The 19,437-nt window shown below is 43.9% G+C and overlaps 1 protein-coding gene and 1 pseudogene across 2 annotated transcripts in view; one reads left to right on the forward strand and one right to left on the reverse strand.

The window, feature by feature from the left end:
- Window positions 1–417: 417 nt before the first annotated feature.
- Window positions 418–7,750, reverse strand: LOC147011881 (cytoplasmic dynein 1 heavy chain 1 pseudogene; annotated as a pseudogene). The gene is made up of 2 exons (XR_015051756.1): window positions 7,610–7,750; window positions 418–5,944 (listed from the first exon to the last, which is right to left on the reverse strand). The product of XR_015051756.1 is annotated as a cytoplasmic dynein 1 heavy chain 1 pseudogene (transcript).
- A 687-nt stretch (window positions 7,751–8,437) lies between these two features.
- CDC5L (cell division cycle 5 like) overlaps window positions 8,438–19,437 on the forward strand; it is a 57,903-nt gene continuing 46,903 nt past the window's right edge. Inside the window, exons 1-4 of the mRNA XM_085857365.1 lie at window positions 8,438–8,599; window positions 10,644–10,747; window positions 15,274–15,435; window positions 16,464–16,600. Coding sequence (XP_085713491.1) covers window positions 8,555–8,599; window positions 10,644–10,747; window positions 15,274–15,435; window positions 16,464–16,600 — 448 coding nt within the window. The 5' untranslated portion in view covers window positions 8,438–8,554. The remainder of the gene's footprint in view (window positions 8,600–10,643; window positions 10,748–15,273; window positions 15,436–16,463; window positions 16,601–19,437) is intronic.

The raw sequence follows: 19,437 nt of genomic DNA on the forward strand, positions 1-19,437 counted from the left end.
CATCTCCTTTCGCCCCCCCCCCCACCTCCCCGGCTGTTCCCCACATATTTCCGCAGGGCGATAAAGGTCTGCCAGCAACCCCCTTCTGGTAAAACTACCAAAATCACTGCTCATTCATGCCTCCTTTCTTCATTCTATTCCTCCTTTTTTCCCCACCTTTGGAATAAACTTCCACACTCTCTTCAATCCCACTCTTCCCTCCAGGTCTTCAAAACAGCTGTTCACCACCATCTCTTATCTTACCCCATCCAAAACCACAATATTTTCTACCCCCATTAGTCCACCCCAAACCCACCTCCTTCAAATTCCCTGCTTTCCTTCCCGAAAGTTCCCTGTCGTGTAAAGTCCTGAAAGTCCCTGTGGTGTCCATCTTGTTTGCCTCATGTTCCCCGCCCCAACCCTCTCCCTTCCACAGATCATGGTATGTCTCTGTTCCCCACTGTTTTGTCCTTCCCTCTCACACCCCTCGTCACCTGCCCCCCTTGTTGTACGTTCTGTGTGTTAGGTCTCATATGAGCCTTGACATTGTATACAAAATATTTTTTTTAAATTCACAGCCTCATTCTTCTGGACGTCTATGTCTTAGATGTGCTCCAATGTGAGTTCAGAAAGAACCCAACTGACACGAAGACTCCTCATTGGCTGCTTCCAATGGTGATCCTTTAAGGCCTCAGATTTCAGCTCCACCACAAGCATATTTACCTTCGGGTATCCTTTCAGCAGCTTGGGCACAAATTCAAAGGAAGCATATTGGTGAAGACATGCAGGGAAGTTATTCAGCTGAATTAATAGTGGAGCAGATAACAAGATCAATCGTTCAAATTATGATAAAGCATGAAACTTGGCAGGAATATTTATTTTATGTCACTTTATGAGAAAAAAGTGCTAGCGACTTGAAATTCCAACATGGCCGCCATTTTCCAAGATGGCCACCAGACGACCACCCAAAATAAGAACAGATAACAATAATTGTTCAAAGAATGATACAAGCATGAAATTTGGCAGAAATATTTATTTTAGGTCACTTTATGAGATACAACTGCGAGCCACTTAAAATTCAATATGGTGGTCATTTTCCAAGATGGCCACCATGTTTTTCTGCACTGTAATGTTCACTAGCATAACCCGCGCTCTGCGCGACATGTTGGGGTGGGTGTGTTTGAGAAAGGAACTGATGCAGAGTATCAGTAGTAATTTTACTTTAATGCAGTAAGTGGAATACGATTTCACTGTTTCAGAACCATTTTATTTACTTTTTTTGTACCATGCACCTCGTATGGTCTTTGAGATAATGTAAGCCGAATATCACGTTACTCGAGCGCAGAACAAAGTCGAAGATAGCGCGACATGAAACCACAAACTCGGAAATAATATATAAGATTGTTCTGATTCGGTCTGACAAGAACAACTGCATAGCGGGGTACAACTTAGTCCATAACGATAGCATTTGCACTTTCCACTACATTGTGTCTTGCATCCACATTTCATTAACTCCTGGCAGCTTTTAGCTATGGGAGCAAGGGCAGTCCAGAAGACCTTCCATGAGTCATCTTCTTTGAACCAATCCCACTCGGACGGACACTGAGTTTCTGGCTGGCGGACTATTGCCTGGCTCCAAATGTGTCCTGCTTGATATGCAGCTCGCTTGGCATGTTCCGTGAGTGCTCCTTGTGTTGGTGGAATTAAATCATATGACCTCTGCTTTCATGCAAAGAGAGCAAGCTGCGCCTCATTCACTGACGCAACTGAACTTGATCTGTCATACATCAGGACCACAAATTTCTCCAGGATTTCTAGATCAGATTCCTCAATCTTTGATGGGCACTGACTGAGTTTCGTGAAGATTACTGACGCTTCATCACATACATTCTGTGTCTGCCCTGCTGTCCACAAATTTGGGTGGGGCACGTACTTCTCCTCTGTTATCCGAACTTGGATGCTGGAACATTGAAATGCTTGTACCATGTAAGGATGTACTAGCTGTGGTTGCTGTTGGATTGTGATCAATATTGTCCATAGCAGAGGTGGTGAAAATTCGCTTACGTAGAACTGGTGGACACACAACTCCTTCTTCCACATACTGGTTTACAACAGATTCGCCTAACTGGCCAGATATTTCTAATACCCTGTCATACGAAATGCTGATACCATTCTCATGAAGCTTGTCAATAAGTTGTCGTTTTCTCGTCTTGGCAAACACTATCATCCCAATGTATACAGCAAATGGTGTCTCACGGTATTTAGAATGCTGGTGGATTGCTGATCATTCTCTGTACTTTGTGTAGCAGTTGTACTGCAACAGTTGTGCAATAGCTTAGTCTGATTTTACTACACCATGTTTCAGATGTGACTTAATATCGACACCGTGTTCGATATTACACACAAACTGTAGAAGTGACGGAGGAATTGATTCTTCACCAGATCCTTCCTCGAACTGATCGTTGAATTTTGTCTTGTGATTAAGCATCTCTTTTCGTATGATATCAGCAGCTAAGTGAATAGCTTCACCATATTTACTAGCATCAGCGAGAACTGAGCCTATGTCATTTTTGAATGCTATCAGGACATTGCGTCCTTTCTGATGAGCTTCAAGCTTGGGAATACGCGAGAGTAACTGTTTCTTTAACCTTGTTGAGTTGACATCAGGAGAGTCCACACCGAGTTGCTATAATCTCTGCTTGTACAGTGAAGCTAAATCTGCCAGCCTAAATATAACTGGATCTGTTCCCTCGGTGGCAGTTCTGGTGTTAGTGAATATGTAGATGATAAGTCCTGAAAAAACAATGGGGTATAACTCTTTACCTGGCTTTTTGCAGCTCTGTTCTTGCTTAATCAAATTATGATGGGCTCGTTCTCGATTGTATACAGCTACCAGGCAAGTAGGATGATATTTCAACTCCAGTGCAATAGCATCGCCGGCACTGAGCTTTGCGACGAGCTTTCCATCATTCAGAGTCCTGGCACACTCATTGAGTCTTTCATTCAATTGCATTGTCATTGCTTGTCGTACAGTTGATGTTTCGGCCTCTTCTTCACACAAAAAGCATACTGATGAAGGTTTTGGTGGATCTGATGTTCTTTTCCTCTTACTGCGGTTTTCTTCTCTGCATGTGGAAGTACTTGCAGTCACTCTCTTCTGTGTACTTTTTAGCTTTATGTTATTGAACAACAATCTACAGCTTTGGTGATATTTTGCTCTGTTTCGCACGCGTGTCTTCTCTACCATCACCTTCATCTAGTCTGGCTGGATTAAGTGGAATCGGCATATCATTGATGGCATGAAACAATGGCACATTGTTTGCAATGTTGGTATAACCAGCATAGTCCTGTTCCTTTTGGAATGAACTTAGTGGTGGCATTAACTTTTCCTCTGTGTCCTTCTGACAGAGGCAACATTTCCTCCAGTTTGTTTATGGTTTTGATTTTGCTTGAGTATCCATAATTTGTGACTAGCAATGGCAAGATCGAGGGTTTATCCTTTTACCACCTTGCCTTCGTGCACTTTGATGTATGGGATACAGCTAGGTTCATGAGTTTGCCCTACACCTAGCCCGATCGTTCATCCATTGCCATTTAAATCCCATGCGATCTGTACACCATCCGGATAACTACATGTAAAACTCCCGTTATCCTTGGCTCGGCTCTCCCGCACTGGCACATCCTGTCGGTTCAGGTGCGGCTATCTAACATCTGAGGGGTTCATTAGATAGCATTTGGGATACTAAACCCACGGTTTAGTCGACAATGAACCCCATGCTGAGTTGCACAGCAGTGTATGCCACCAGTGTTCCCTGGTAGTGCATGACATACACTCTCTTTTTTGTGTTTAGTCAATATTGGCTGGTGTCCACCACCATTGATGGTTACAATGTGTCAGGGTCCTATAGATCCTTGTGGCTGCATTTCGGTCACAAGTGGTTTTATTTCGGAGTTTTCCATCTCCTAATGAGCTGTCTGGTTTCAGGCACCAGAGATTCGCCTTTCACGCCACCACTATTTGTGGAAACACCCCCACCACAAGAAGGCTTGAGTTGGAGCTTGATTGCCAGAGGCTGTTTCGCTTGCCATTTGGGGCATTTCGTAGGCAAAGAGAGCTCATCCTCTTTGCCACCCCGGCATTAGCAGTCCTTTGGAGGGGCAATAACTATTTTGAGCAATTAAAATACAAGCTCTGTTCAAGATCTCCAACAATTCTAACCGCCCCCATCTATAACGCGATGAGAACCAATTTACCTGTATTCGAAGCCTGCACAATAGTTGTCATTTGACTTCTTTATTGTTACGCAAGTCCTAAAATTGATTTATTGGTTCATGAAATCGATCAATACATTCAAGAATCAGCTCTAGCAAGAACAAAAACCTATGAATCGACATCAAGATGAAATAAATCCGACATCTCTGGCGATTTTTATGGTTTAAAGTAGTTTTTTTCATACCCTGGCAGCCATCTTGGAAAAAAATGGCCACCATGTTGAAAATCCACGTAGCTCACACTTTTTTCTTGCAGAGTGACCCTGAAGGAACGTTCGTACTAAATTTTATGCTTGTATCACCATTTGAACGATTCTGCCAAAAATCACACATATTTGCTCCACAACCAGAGCAACTTGAACCCGATCCTCACTTCCACTTATCAAGCCAGTAACTGCAAGCTCAAGTGCTTCTTTTGCTTTCGTGCATCTTTCTCGATCTTCGAGCCTGCTAAACTTCCCTTCCAAGATGGAAAGTGATTGCAAAGCCTCCTTGGGCCGCAGACTTCTATAATCGAGGTCTGTCGTTCCCCCGGTTGTTTAACATATCTGACGTGCGTCTCTCAATAGCCTTATCCTCTTGGATAATCTTCATTTGCAAGTTTGCGACCTGCTGCTGAATAGCCGAATCCTTGCATTTCATTATGTCATTGAAGGCTCCTCACTCACCGTCAATGTTGTCAATATAAAGCCAAGAATATGAAAACTGAAACCGCTGCTTTTCAAGGAGCCGTTGCCCACCCCGGTAAGTATCCACCTTCTTCTCAAAATGCTTGATCGTGCATTTGAGGGACTGCTAAATGTGATGAAGCCGACTGCATCCAAGGTGCTGGCAGTGTCCACAGAATGTGGTTACAGTTCTTGCCTGGAACGAGAGCTCTGCAAGTGGAAATTCTGCATGTTGAGGTTGCACACCTCTTTTGCAAGTGTGATTATCTCTGGGAGGAAGTTCAGTTTAAGCCTGAGTACTGTGCCAGAACGAGTACGTGCACGTATGCTCTCGATGGTGAAGATGCGACCTGTGGCACCCAAGTTGCGCTGCTGGACTTTTCGTGACCAATCCTCAAAAATTTCCTGCGTGTTGAGCTTATTGCGAAAGTTATCACCATCTTGTTTTAGTTTTGATCCCTCCACATGGTTCTCCCAACCTCGACCCAAAACATTCTCCACTCGCTTCAAGTAGGCTGTGAGCTGTCGGTCAATCTGTTTTGCCCAAAGAATGGATCCAGCAACAGGCGGCTGGTCCCGTACACGACTCATGCGACAAGCCTGGCTTTGTGGGTACTGCACTTTGAACTTATTATGCAAGGCTTCAATGTCGTCCTTGACACGTTGAATCAGCTGTGTCTGATACTCGCGGATCGCACCACGGATGTGTGGTCGAACAAACAGTGCATTAAAGCGAGAGAAGATTCTGAACATCTCATTTGCATTCTTTGCCATGCCCAGCTGATCTCTAAGGCGCGATGTGATTCGCGTCTCTACACGATCGATGCGGTCCTCATAACGTTTGATTGCTGCCTCCAGGCATCTGTTCCCTCTTTGGAAACGTCCAAGCCATCCACTTCCTTTACATTCTCGTAGGCTAAATTAACCTCTTCTACAGGAGTAGAATCAGCAGCATCAAGCTTTTCACCATCGCCAATCACCTTTTGTTTTGTCAACTCAGCAGGGCCTTGGACACTTCGAACAGCCTGCCAACGAAAGCAAAATAAACAAGTGGTGCCAGGCACAACAAATCCCACCAATTTAAGGCATAAAGTTATTTTGGGGATCAAATTTAAATTTGATGTATCCTAAACCTGAATGTTGATTATAAGGAATAGAATAAAAAATATTTTAGTCTTAGTTTGAAGTCAATTAAACCATTTTTGACGAAGTTATGAGTGAAAAACGATTTTGATCTTTTCGTGACCTTGACCTTGACCTTTGATCCAATTGGACCCAAAAGTTAATGGGGTCGTCCAAGGTTCATTGCCCACCTGTGGATTAAATTTGATAGTGTTTGCTGAAGTCGTTTTGCCGTAAAGTTGCTAACAGACAGACAAACAAACAGACAAACAAGCCGGACGATTACAATATCCCGCTCCCTCCCTCCGGGGGGGGGGGGGCGGGATAATAAACAAGGTTTACAGGAGAAGGTTGACCAACACACTTTAAAAACTAGAGGGGGAGCACTCGGTAGAGTGCAAAACCTCTGCCGCCAATACTGCTGGGTCACTCAAGTGAACCTGATATCCTATTCATTCAATTTGACGTCAACAGTGCTCACAGAGTTATAGTTTTCAACTTTCCCTTTTACATACTCAATTAATTCGGCATAATTAGATTCCTTGAGACAGAAATTGATTTTACGTGGGTATATCCACCTGAAGTTCCAAAATCAGCCGCAATTATAATTTTGGCATGTTTTTTGTTGGAAATCACTTATAACATGTAGAAATGCAAAAAATAAAAATAAAAACAATGTCACCCGCAGGGTGACCCGTATCTTGCCAAAAGGTGACCACGTGTGACTTCTTTAAGGGCACACTGAGGTGAACAGAGCTGCTATCCACCAGGAGCGACTCCTTGAGGAATTTCTGCCTACGAGAGATTCCGATGAGAATCGTTCTACAGAGTAACCATGAAAAATATGCGTTTGCCTCATAACGTCACCAAATGACGTCATAATGTCTCAAGCTTGATATATCTAGAAAGCACTCATCGAGGTGTTCAATTTGAGGTACTACATGATATGGTTCTTAAAACTTGAAAATTTGACCTTGGGGTCAAATATGTTTGACCTCAGGCGCTAACCATGAAGGTCAAGGCCAATCGCCACCAAAAATTAATCAGCTGAGCGCCAGACCATGAACTATATTCCCATGAAGTTTGAAGACGATCTGTTCAAAATTACTCAAAAAATAAGGGTTTCGTCGACTCCCCTGATTTGCGACAAAGTGACCTTGACCTTGAAAATTTTGTGCACTGAAAGGGACCTCTATAGGCCTCTGATATGCGAAGTTACAAAAATTTCCAATGATAACTGTGCTCTGCAGAATTTTTTATACATGATTACAGACAAACAAACAAACAAACAAACAAAAAACATACAAGCTGACTAACATATCTTGCAAAAACTTTGTTTTGGTAAGATAAAAATCGAAATTTTGTTGAAAAAAAAGTTGCAAAGATTTTTTTTTCTCTAACAATTTTTTTTTTTTGGGGGGGGGGGGGGTGGGTGGAAATCACTTAAAACATGAAGAAATGCAAAAAAAAAAATTCAAATATTTTTTCAAAATGGCCGCCATAGCGGCCATATTGGATTTTGTACCAAGTCCAAAATCTAATGGCATGATCCTTGGACCATTACATACCGAATCCCCCCACCAAGTTTCGTCGAAATCCGTCGAGGAGTTTTTCCGTAATACTGTTAACAAACAAACAAACAGAAAGGGGTGAAAACAGTAACCCCCCGATCTTCGATGGTGGAGGTTAATAATGGTTTGGATCAACCCTCATTCTTTCTCATTCATTCATTCTTTCTTTCTTTCTCCTCCAGAAAACTCGCCTTAAACTTTAATGACGTGTTCCATGTATACATATTACCACTTTTATACATGTATTCTAACAATTAATTAATAGCAGCTACACATTGAGCAAAATTTTCAGGAAGCAATAATAAAAAGGGTAGAATCACAGCCCGGCTTGACGAAAGCTGTAATACCGACCCACCAACGGCTCTCAGGACTCGGTGTCAAGAACCGTCTCCCAATCAACTTCGAAAACGATAAAAGCAGAAAAAAACCGTTTCATGACTGAAGGCGTCGATGAAACTTGTGTTGTGCCGTCAAATGTTAAGCTTGTCTTGGGGGGGGGGGGGTCCGCCACAGACAGGAAGTTCAGAATTTACATCCCATTTTCGTCTGTAATACGTAGATGGGTCTTCAAGGCGGTGCACATCATCTTCCTTTTTTTTATAACATATTATATAATATAATTGGAATATTGTGTGTGAGTTGGACAATTTCTCAAAAAAAAAAAAACAATTACAAATGACGACTTCCTCTTTGTGTTTTGTTTATTTTTTTAATATTCAAAGTTATATTGGATTTTTGTTATTATTTTAAAAAAATACAACATAACCACGCATTAATTTATGTTTTACAAAAACGAACTCATTGATTAATTAGTGAGAGCAATTACTTCCGGGTGAAGGAAAACGCCGATCGCGGCCTACGTGTTTTGTAACTGGTGCTTGTTCGATTTTTAACCTGATTTTCTTTGTTGTTACCAAAATCTAAAGGCACTGTTCAATCAAGATGCCGCGAATTATGATCAAAGGTGGTGTTTGGAGGAACACGGAGGTGAGGAATAGATATAATTCCTTAAAATGTTATCACGAACACGAAGTATTTTGGATGGTAAGTTTATCATTTGAATAATAGCTTCACACGTCACCACCGAGCCCCCCCCCCTGCACTTTCCCCTCAATTATATCCGAGGAAAGGAGACGTAATCATGACGCTGAACATCATATTTGTTGTAATTTGAATTGACACGTGTTGCGTCTGAGCACGAGAGAGCCGGAGTAAGAGGTGTTAAGGTGGAGAAGAAATCAGTCTTTAATTTATGTATTTTTTATATAAGTGTACGGAAAGGCTCTGTGGCTTGCACATCAATCACAAGCAAAACAAAGGTGGTGATGGACATTAATGTCCTTCAAGATAAGTTCCAAGGACGTGAATGAGTACACACTAGACATACGTGTGTAGTATGTATGTATATATATATATATATATATATATATATATATATATATATATATGTATATATATATATATATGATATGTTGAGATCAGATCCCATTGGGGTTAGTGAGGAACCATTTTGGTAGTTTTACCAGAAGTGGGTTGCTGGGGGACCTTGAACGCCCTGTGGAAATATTGGGGGGGACATATCACAGACAGAGTGGGGGGGGGGGGGGAGACCGAAGAGGAGATGGTAGAAGACAGAAAGACCACTGACATGCCTTCATTGAGAGGGTGAGAGGCCCAAAGACTCAGCCTCACCGCAGGAGATACCAATAATCCTAAATGCCTTGGTTTCCACAGCGTGAAGCCGAGAAGGGTGAGAGGTAGGAGCACCAGTCCAGAGGGAAGTGCAGTACTCCATCAGGCTGCGGACGGAAGCTTTGTATGTGGTCAGGAGCTCAGGTGTGCCTTGGAAGGACTTTGCACGACGGAGGATTCCCAGTCGGCGATTGGCTTTGGAGGTCAGGTTTGAAATGTGGCTTTCCCAGGAAAGATCATGGGAGATCTTGAATGAAAGGACTTCTTCCAGAGGATTGTTGAGAAAGTAGATTGAGGGTGGGTCCAAATGGTCCTTTCGAAGAGACAGTGAGAGTATGAGATTTGTTCGGATTGAAAGACATGTTCCACGGGTTAGACCAGTTTCTGATTTTTATCCAGATCTGCAGAGAGCAAAGACACTGTCGCTTGCCGATCTGAGGGATGACATATGGTGTGGCAGAGGGTGGAGTCATCAGCAAAGAGATAAAGAGGATTTTCCAGAGTCAGAGAGATGATTGATGAAAACCAGAAAAAGAACAGGGCCCAGAACACTACCTTGAGGAACTCCAGCCTGGACAGTAAGAGGGGATGAGAGAACTCCATTTAGGGCCCACATGTTGGCTGCAACAGGAGAGGAAGTCTGTGAGCCATGAGTGGAGATGGCCTTGGGGTGGAGGATGTTTAATTGTCGGATCGGGAACTATGTATTTCTTCGAAATGGCATTTTCAATTCGCGCTCTCCTCCAAGATTCTTTGGTGTTGTGGAGTAAGAATGCAGAGCTCATCACCAGAACGGGTTTCGGTAGATCATGCGGCGAGTTGCAACATCTTTCCGGTCTCTGTGGATCTGAAGATCTAGATTATTGCTTATTCAGATTACCTCTCTGTGTGTTGCTGCAGCCGGCCAAATGAAATGGGTGACGAGGTTTGACAGGACTGGTAACCACTGAACTGGGATTGATTTCAGAGTTCCAGTGATGAGTCTCCTAGCTGAATGATGATGTTTGTCGATGAGTTTGGTGTGACAGCTTGAGGTCCAGACGGTGGCATTGTATTCATCTGTCGAGAAGGCCAGAGCTATGACGGAAGTGCGAACGACAGCAGTTTTTGCATGCCAACTGGTACCAGCGAGCTTACAAATAATGTTCACTCACATCCTTGTTTGTGTGGCGGTCTCACCGAGGTCATAGTGGTAAGTTTGATGCTTATAAAAGTGGGTAAGTCAAAGATCAGTGTTATGGTCACCGTAAAGGTCATGGATGTGAAATTATTATTCTCAATTTATAATTGTGATAACGCCTCAAAGCTAAACATTTGGATATTGGTTTTCTTCCTGCAGGATGAAATCCTAAAAGCTGCTGTGATGAAATATGGGAAAAATCAATGGTCACGCATAGCATCCCTGTTACATCGCAAGTCAGCCAAGCAGTGCAAGGCACGATGGTACATTTTCTCCTTGGGGCCTTGCTTAAAGCAACACATATTGGAGTTTATTTATAACTTATGATGATAATTAAGACTTACTACATAATTATCTGCAATGTGTATGAAAGACGTGAAACCAATGTGCCACACCCATTGCTTTGTCATTGGTGAACAGTTAGTTTAATATTGTATTGTTTGATTTTATGCTTCCGCTGACAGTCACCGAAAGCATTATGTTTTCGCGTTGTCCGTCCATGCATCCGTGATAGGTTTTTGTTGCCACGATAACTTAAGAACGGCTGAAGGGGTCTCGGTCAAACTTGGTATAAGTTTGTATTATGATGCAAAGATGAAGTTATAATGATGTAAAGATGAAGTGATTCGATTATGGGGTCACGTCAGGTAAAAATGTGATATTTGAGAACAGCTGAAGGGATTTAAGTCAAACTTGGTGCAAGTATGTTTAATGATGTAATAATGTGGGCTGAGGAGTATCGGTTTCGGTCTAGACATCGAAGAATGCCATTATTGGTTCACGAGTCAGTAAGTGACCACTATATTCGTTATGGGTGTCTGTCTGTCTGTCTGTCCCGAGCATAGCTCCGTGGGTTTTGATCCGATCCTGATAAAATTTGGGTGGGAGGTTTATATCATGATCTAGTTGTGTTTTCCTGAGAATGGGCGTGCTGCGCCCATTATGGGCGGAGCCACGCCCAAAAAACGTTTTTTTAGGGGGTAGCTGATTTCAAGTTACATCTTCTCCGAGGGGGTTTGTCAAATCTGGCAGGGTTTCGGTATTTGGTTAGTCCAATGGCACCTGCATAGCCCCACGGAGCTCGATTTTTTTTTTTTTCATTTTCGTCCCAAGGTCAAGGTCACAAGGTCATGAACTTAGAAAATGTCAAAAAAATCAATAAATTGGGCATCGAGCTCCTCGGGTTTTGAACTGTTTCGAATGAAAGTTGGTATGCAAGTAGTGCTCTTCGAGTACTACAACTTTCATCATTTACTTTTTTCCCGATTCCCGCCAGTTTGCCCGTGGCGTCCCCTCGAAGGACAAAAAATTAAAAAGGCGAACCGTGTCAATTGCTCGTGAACCATCGCCGTCTCCAGACTTGTAGTTGTTTGTATTATGGTCATGCAGTTGTCCCCAGTTGCCTGGTTCTAATCCGGCAGGTTGCCTCAATGTGACCTTAACGGTCAACCGTTTTTGGGACATCCCTGCCATATTGGACATCCAATGCCACGATACTGTACAGATTGGAAGTCCTGAATCGGTCCAGCATTGTACTAATTAGGCGCCACACATATCGATCCAACTATGCTGAGTGAGCCTGAGATGCACGATGCAGTCTTACGTAAGGTGTGAAAAACGTCAGCCAATTAATCACTGAGCAGGCCTTTCTTAATCACCAAGGAGAACCACGGCAACCATATTTTACTGACAGGCTGGATCTGCATCCCTTTCTTAACCAAAATCTAATCTGCTTGTTCTTGTCACCTAACCAACTCATCCACCTAGTTTTGTCATAATCCATCCACAAGTTTTTGAAACATCATGCCATGTATCGGTTTTTGGCCCTCTCTCTCTCAGTGGTGAAGAATCACTTAATAATAAGCCTGCTGTTGACTTAATGGTTAACGTGGCTGTTAAGATCTTAGGGTCTCATGTTTGAGCCTTTGTCGGCCGTTGAAATAACACCAGTTGGGTTGACAGTCTGTCATCCTTCGATGTCGGCAAAATGAGAACCAGCTTACTGGTAACAGGAGCACTGCATCAGCGGCACAGCCGCAATTCCAGAGAATGATGCAACCAGCAATCACAGGATGCATACAAAACAACTTGAAAAATATAGTATCTGGATCCAGATTTTCACCAAAATCTAATCAATTCGGCCTTGTCACACACCCAACCTGTCCACAACGTTTTGTTCGAATCCGTCCATAACCTTGTGGGATATCCTGCTCACAGACAGACAGACAGGGGTGAAAACATAACCTCCGTCACCTTAGGTGGCAGGGGTAGAGAAAGAAAACCCCCCTTAACCCTTACCAAAGACGTGCCCATGATGCCAGTGAACGAAGGAGATGTCTTAATTATCTAACTTGGGGCCCAGCAGACACACCATGTGAGATGGACATTGGACAATAGTGGGAATGACAAGACAGAAAATAGTTTTGGGGCAAATCAAACAGAGTCTGGAGGAAGGGTCACTGTGCAATCCTGGCAGGAGGCTGTGGTGAACATTCCATGCCACGGAGAGGTGAATGCCCCTTTCCACAGAGAGAGAAGGGTCTGGCTCCGGCCTCCACGGGGAGTGGCTCTGCACGATCTGTCTGGCACAGCCTTCCGTGTGCTGCTCCGGGAGGTCTCCTGCTTCCGCCGTCGTTCCACCATTTGTGCCCTCAGGCCCATACGTCACTGATGATGTGCCACATTCCTCCCCTCTCACTCACTATTGGCTGTTGGCCCGGTCTGGGGGCGGAGCGAACCCTCCGTGATCCTGCTCCCTGATGTTCTGAAGTGATGCGGCTAAAGGTGCCTTTGTCATTCTCCCACCAATGCTAGCATCAGCAGCCTAACACAACACTAAAATAGATATCGAGGACTGATTACCGAAGGTAAAACAGTGAAAATGGGGTTAAAAGGGTTGATAATTTAAGATGCAGACACAGAGAGGGAGTCGTCTAATAGTGGCGCCGCACAGCTCAAATATTCAAAAGAATTGTGCACTAAGTGATAAAAGCACCAAATTTGGCACACTTGTAGAAAGACATATAATGAAGCGATTTGGATATTAGGCCACCACAGATTTAGCCTCTGAGGGCTAAATAACTATTTCATACTGTAAGCAATTCCTTTCTCATCTCACAATTAATTACCTCATGCTTCTGCTATTACATTCGTTAAGGCCTAAGTCACATTTGCTCTACGGCGGCCGTACGCCCTCTGATTTGACACGAAACGTGCGGCGGCCACAGAGTTTCTGCGCTGGCCTCAGGGTGGCCCTACGCCATTTGACTATATTTTACAGGCCGTAGGGGTCGCCGTGGAATTATAACGCGGAGTTATAACTTTTTTCATTTCTACGTTGGCCATAGCAATTCGACATGCCTTAGTTGTGACGTAGTTGTGTTCCACGTCGACCGTACGTAGGGCGTACGGTGGACTTGCGTTATTCGTGCTGCTGCCGTAGTCTCTTATCAATGAAAAATGAATTTTGCCCTAAAAACCGAATACATTTTAAAAAACCGAACATAACGAAGCGTTCATGTTTGTTCACGTCCGTCTCCCCCACCTGTTCAACGCGCATCTTCGCGCTTTGTTCATTCAGTTCGTCGGTGGAAGTCCTCGTGAAAGCATCTTGTGTGTAGATCGCTACTTTACCTCGTGTTTTCACCTTGATTTGTGCTTTTTAAAATTTTTTTCTTTTTTACTCATCTTGTGTTTTAATTAATAACAAAAAAGCAATCCGATCACGTGGTTGACGGACTGTCGGGCAAGGATTTAATTTCACAGAAAAACCGGTTGTAATTTGGAATATCCATGATTACCTCAGCCCTATGCGTTTGATGAAAGTGATTGTGGTTCTGGGGGCATCATGTTTGATGATCTGCCCTGGGGGCAGTGCTCTTAGAATGCGCGAGCGATCGGAACTCAGGCCAGAGCTCGAGCCTGTGTGAACCTTTGCATTGGTGATTGTACCAGTTTACATACAATACACCACCACCGAAGGTCATTTACTCATCTTATTTTACCTTAAACATGGGGAATTTCAGTTGAAAGCGCCTTGAAAGTGGGTTTTCTTGGGGTCCAGGAACAGATTAATTCACTCCATTATTTCTTATTGGGAAAATAGTTTTGGAATCGAACTTCTAGCAATCCGAACAGCCTCCTGGAACGAATTCAATTCGGATTCTGGGGGCACCACGTACTGGTATATTCCAAACTGTTATATTTTTATTTCAGTAAAGAAAGAACTGGTATATATATATATATATATATATATATATATATATATATATATATATATATATATATATATATATATATATATATATATATATATATATATATACCCACTATTTAGCGTCCGTCTGGCCGCACGTTCGCCTTAGGGCCCCCCTGCGGTCGCCTTGCGGGCACCTTGAGGCTACCTTGCGTCTGCCTTGAAAATTCTATGGCCGCCGCAGGGACGCCCTAAGGTCAACGTGCGACATCATATCAAAGACCGTATGGCACCCCACGTTTTCGGTCTCCTCAATTTCTAAATACCCCGTGTGGCTACCCGAAAAATAAAAACATATCTGACTGCTACATTGTGTGACCGTGGAAATACTGCGGCCGCCGTATAATTGCTAGTGGACGTAGATTTTGGAGACCCCACGGCCGCTGTGGCAAATGTGACTTAGGCCTAAGGATATAACAGTACTATACTACACATTATTAACCCTCTAGGAGCCATTTCCATAACAATACATTTGTTATTCTTGCTTCATAAGTTTGTTGCTCTTGCCTGATTGCAGCTGTTGTCTTACTGTAGGTTTGAATGGCTGGACCCGAGCATCAAAAAGACAGAATGGTCACGCGAAGAGGAAGAGAAGCTCTTGCATCTAGCCAAGCTGATGCCAACACAATGGCGCACAATTGCACCAATCATTGGCCGCACAGCCGCACAGTGCCTCGAGCATTACGAGTACCTGCTGTGAGTTTGAAATAAAGCCAAGTAAATAATTGCAAAACCTCTCATCACCATGCACCGTAAAACAATTTCCAAATACAGTAATACTCTGTTTTATGTTGGGGATGCGTTCCTGAAAAGTGCGACAAATATCAAAACTACGTAAATCAAAGCATTTGTTTGTCTTCAGAATTAATGGACTAATCCGGGGTTTGTGTTCCAAACATCGCCATATCACCTGTTATACATTACCCTTTTTAAAATTAATGACAGTTACACTCAATAACACACATATAAAAAAAAATACAATAACCAGAAATATATAAAAAAATTAACCTCTTCTGGAAGTGATTGAGGCGGTCAAACTGGGTGGTACCTCTTCTTCTTCTTCTTCAATGAACGTTGCCATTTTTTTTGATGGTACGCACGCACCATAGTCGGAGGCAAACTAAATAAGCCGGCCGATTAATGCCATGTTTACCAGCATCCATTCGATGAATAACATCTAATTTCATTTTTAAGGTAACACTATTACAATTCCTCTTTGCCAATCTATAGTACAGTAGATTTATTTATGTGCGACCCAAAGTACAGTACTTCCGCGATTTTGCAATCTCCCGACTTGGTAGTTTAGCGATGCATTCTTGCGTTTTTATCAGTCTTGTAACTTCTGATAATACACAAATAAATGGTATGGCTCTTAAAGCACCGTAAGTGCGAGTTGAGGTGACGCAAGTCGGGTCGCGGTATTATGAATGTGACGACGTATTTGCGAAATGGCGTTAAAAGGGGAGAAGTGAACGGGGTATTCTGTACAAACGTTATGGTGGATTGCTCCAAAGGTAGAATAGTTGAGGTCCTTTGAGACCCCACTTTGAGTTTTGAGAATGTTTTATGAGGACCAATGATGTTATGGTTTGGCAGGGAAGTACGTTTCAAGAACACCTGTCAGCGTACCACGTTTTATCAAGATTGGCGCCTGTAAGCCTGAAACTTCCATTTTCTCTGGTGATTTTAATATTGATTGACCCGTTTTATATCACTTTACACAGAGACAAAGCAGCACAGAAAGACAACGAGGAGGAAGGAGGCACTATCGGAGATGATCCTCGTAAACTGAAACCAGGAGAGATTGACCCAAACCCTGAAACCAAACCTGCCCGCCCTGACCCTGTGGATATGGATGAAGGTACAACACACAATCATCAATGCTTTTTATTGTGCATTTTCTCTGTTTCTCCATCTTTTTTTTTTTTTTTTTTTTTTTTTTTGTATACCTTGGTCGAGGCTCGTATGAGAGCTAACACACAACTCACAGCAAGGAGACATGAGACAAGAGGGGTGGGAGTTGAAGGGACAAAACAGTGGGGAACAGACACATTAGGTGAACTGTGGAAGGGAGAGGGATGGGGATGGGACGGGGAACATGGCGAAGAGAAGATGGACATTTCAGGGACTTTCAGGAAGGAAAGTAGGAGAAATGAAGGAAGTGGGCTTGGGTGGATTATCGGGGGTAGAAAAGATCGAGGATTTGGATGGGGGAAGATAAGAGGTGGTGGTGAACAGCTGTTTTGAAAACCTGGAGGGAAGAATGGGAAAGAATAGAGTGAGGAAGTTTATTCCAAAGGCGGGAAAAAAGAGGAATGAAAGAGTGAAGATGAGCAGTGATTCGTGATTTTGGTAGTTTTACCAGAAGGGGGTTGTTGGCGGACCTTGAGCGCCCTGTGGAAATGTGGTGGGGACAAATCGCAGAGAGAGCAGGGGGGCAAGGCTGGAGAGGAGTCGGTAGAAGACAGAAAGACCACCGACCAACCTGCGGTGATTGAGTGAGAGGCCCAAAGACTCAGCTTCATTGCGGGAGATGCCGATGATCTTAAATGCCCTGGTTTCGACAGCGTGAAGCCGAGAAAGGTGGGAGGCAGGAGCACCAGCCCAGAGGGGAGAGCAGTACTCCATCAGGCTACGGACAAAAGCTTTGTAAGTGGTCAGGAGCTCAAGAGGGCCGAGGAAGGACTTAGCACGACGGAGGATTCCCAGTCGGCGACTGGCTTTTGAGGCGAGGTTGGAAATGTGACTTTCCCAGGAAAGGTCATGGCAGATAGTGAGACCTAGAAGCTTGAAAGAAAAGACTTCTTCCAGAGGATTGTTGAGAAAGTGGATGGGGGGTTTTGTAAACGGTCCTTTCGAAGAGACATAGTGAGAGTGTGAGATTTGTCTGGATTGAAAGACATGTTCCACGTGTTGGACCAGTTTGTGATTTTATCCAGATCTGCAGTGAGTGAAGAAGCTGCTGCTTGCCGGTCTGAGGGATGACAGATGGTACGGCAGAGGGTGGAGTCGTCGGCAAAGAGAAATAGAGGATTTTCCAGAGAGTCCGAGAGATCATTGATGAAAACCAGAAAAAGAACAGGGCCCAGAACGCTACCTTGAGGAACTCCAGCCTGCACAGGAAGAGGGGATGAAAGAACTCCATTTAGGGCCACACGTTGACTGCGACAGGAGAGGAAGTCTGCGAGCCATGAGTGGAGATGGCCTTGAATACCATGGGAAGAGAGTTTGGTGAGTAGGGCAGGGTGCCAGACTGTGTCAAAAGCACGTGATATGTCCAGGGATACGGCTCGGATTTCCTGTCTGGCATTGAGGACCTCCATCCATTGATGGGAGAGCAGAAGCAGCATATCCAGGGTAGAGTGACCTGGTCTGAAACCAAATTGATGATTGGAAATCAAGCCATTGGAGAAGAGGAAGGATTTCATATCTGAGGCGATGATGGATTCCATCACCTTGCTGATGATTGGGAGAAGGCTGATTGGTCTGTAGTTATAGGGATCTGTTTTTGCACCTTTTTTATGCAGGGCAGTGATGTTAGCAGATTTCCAAGCAGATGGCAGATGACCTTGGGCAAATGAGAGGGTGAATAGAACAGAGAGAGGGTGAGCAAGAGCAGAAGAGCAGGATTTGAGAACACGTGGGCTGATGCCATCTGGACCGGTTGCAGAATCTGACTCGAGGTTTGAAAGCAAGCTCTCCACCTTGTCAGGAGAAAAGGATACAGAGTCCAGGGAGAGTTGGGTGCGACTGGGTAAAGTGGGTAGAGATAGTGATGGGTTTAGGACACAAGATTTAGCTGCAAACACCGAGTTTAGACATTCAGCTTTATCACGTGTGGAATCAGCAGTGCGGCCATTTGAGGTAAGGGAGGGGATGGAGGGGGAACATACACCAGAAACAGATTTGATTAAACGCCACCAGGATTTTGAGGAGGGAGAGAGGTTTGAGAGTTCAGACTTGAGATGAGAAAGATGTTGTTTTCTGGCTCTCCTGAGGGTAGATACACACTTGTTCCGAGCTTTGTGGAAAGAACTGAGATTGCCCTCAGTTGGGTTTGCTTTCCATGAGGCAAAGGCAAGTTGTTTCAGGACAACTGCCTCGCCACAAGCTTCAGTAAACCAGGGGTGGGAGGAAGGGTAAGACAACTGAACACGAGAGGGGATAAATCTGTGCATGAGGGAGAGCAAGTTTCTTTGAAAGAATTCCCAGGATGAGTTGATGTTTGAGAAAGTAGTGATAGGAGACCAGTCTGTAAGTTTGATGGCTGCTCGGAGACCCTGCCAGTCGGCTTGAGTGAAATGCCAGACTCGACGGCGGTGAGGTGGTTCTCTGATAACAGCCAGAGAGATGTCCACTTTAACAAGGACGTGGTCAGAAGAACCAATTGGAGCGAAGGAAGAGCAGCAGATATTGTCAGGGAAATTTGTCAAAATCAGATCCAGAAGAGATGGAGTACCATTGGTTGAGATCCGGGTCGGGAAGTTGACCGATTGAGTCAGTCCCAATGAGTCGCAGAAAGCTTTTGCTGAGGTGCCATGGCAGGTGAGAGAGGTACCCACACCTAGCCAACTGGCGTGATGACAATTGAAGTCACCACATAAGAGGAAGAGAGAGTTTGGATGAGAAGATAGAAGATGGTCCATGTTTTCGGATAGTGAGATGTAGATGGAGTCATCACTGTTCGGTGGACGGTAC

Source organism: Eptatretus burgeri, chromosome 15, assembly GCF_056783735.1.
Source record: "Eptatretus burgeri isolate ZD-2024b chromosome 15, Ebu_testis_v1, whole genome shotgun sequence".
In the NCBI taxonomy this organism is placed as follows: domain Eukaryota; kingdom Metazoa; phylum Chordata; class Myxini; order Myxiniformes; family Myxinidae; genus Eptatretus; species Eptatretus burgeri.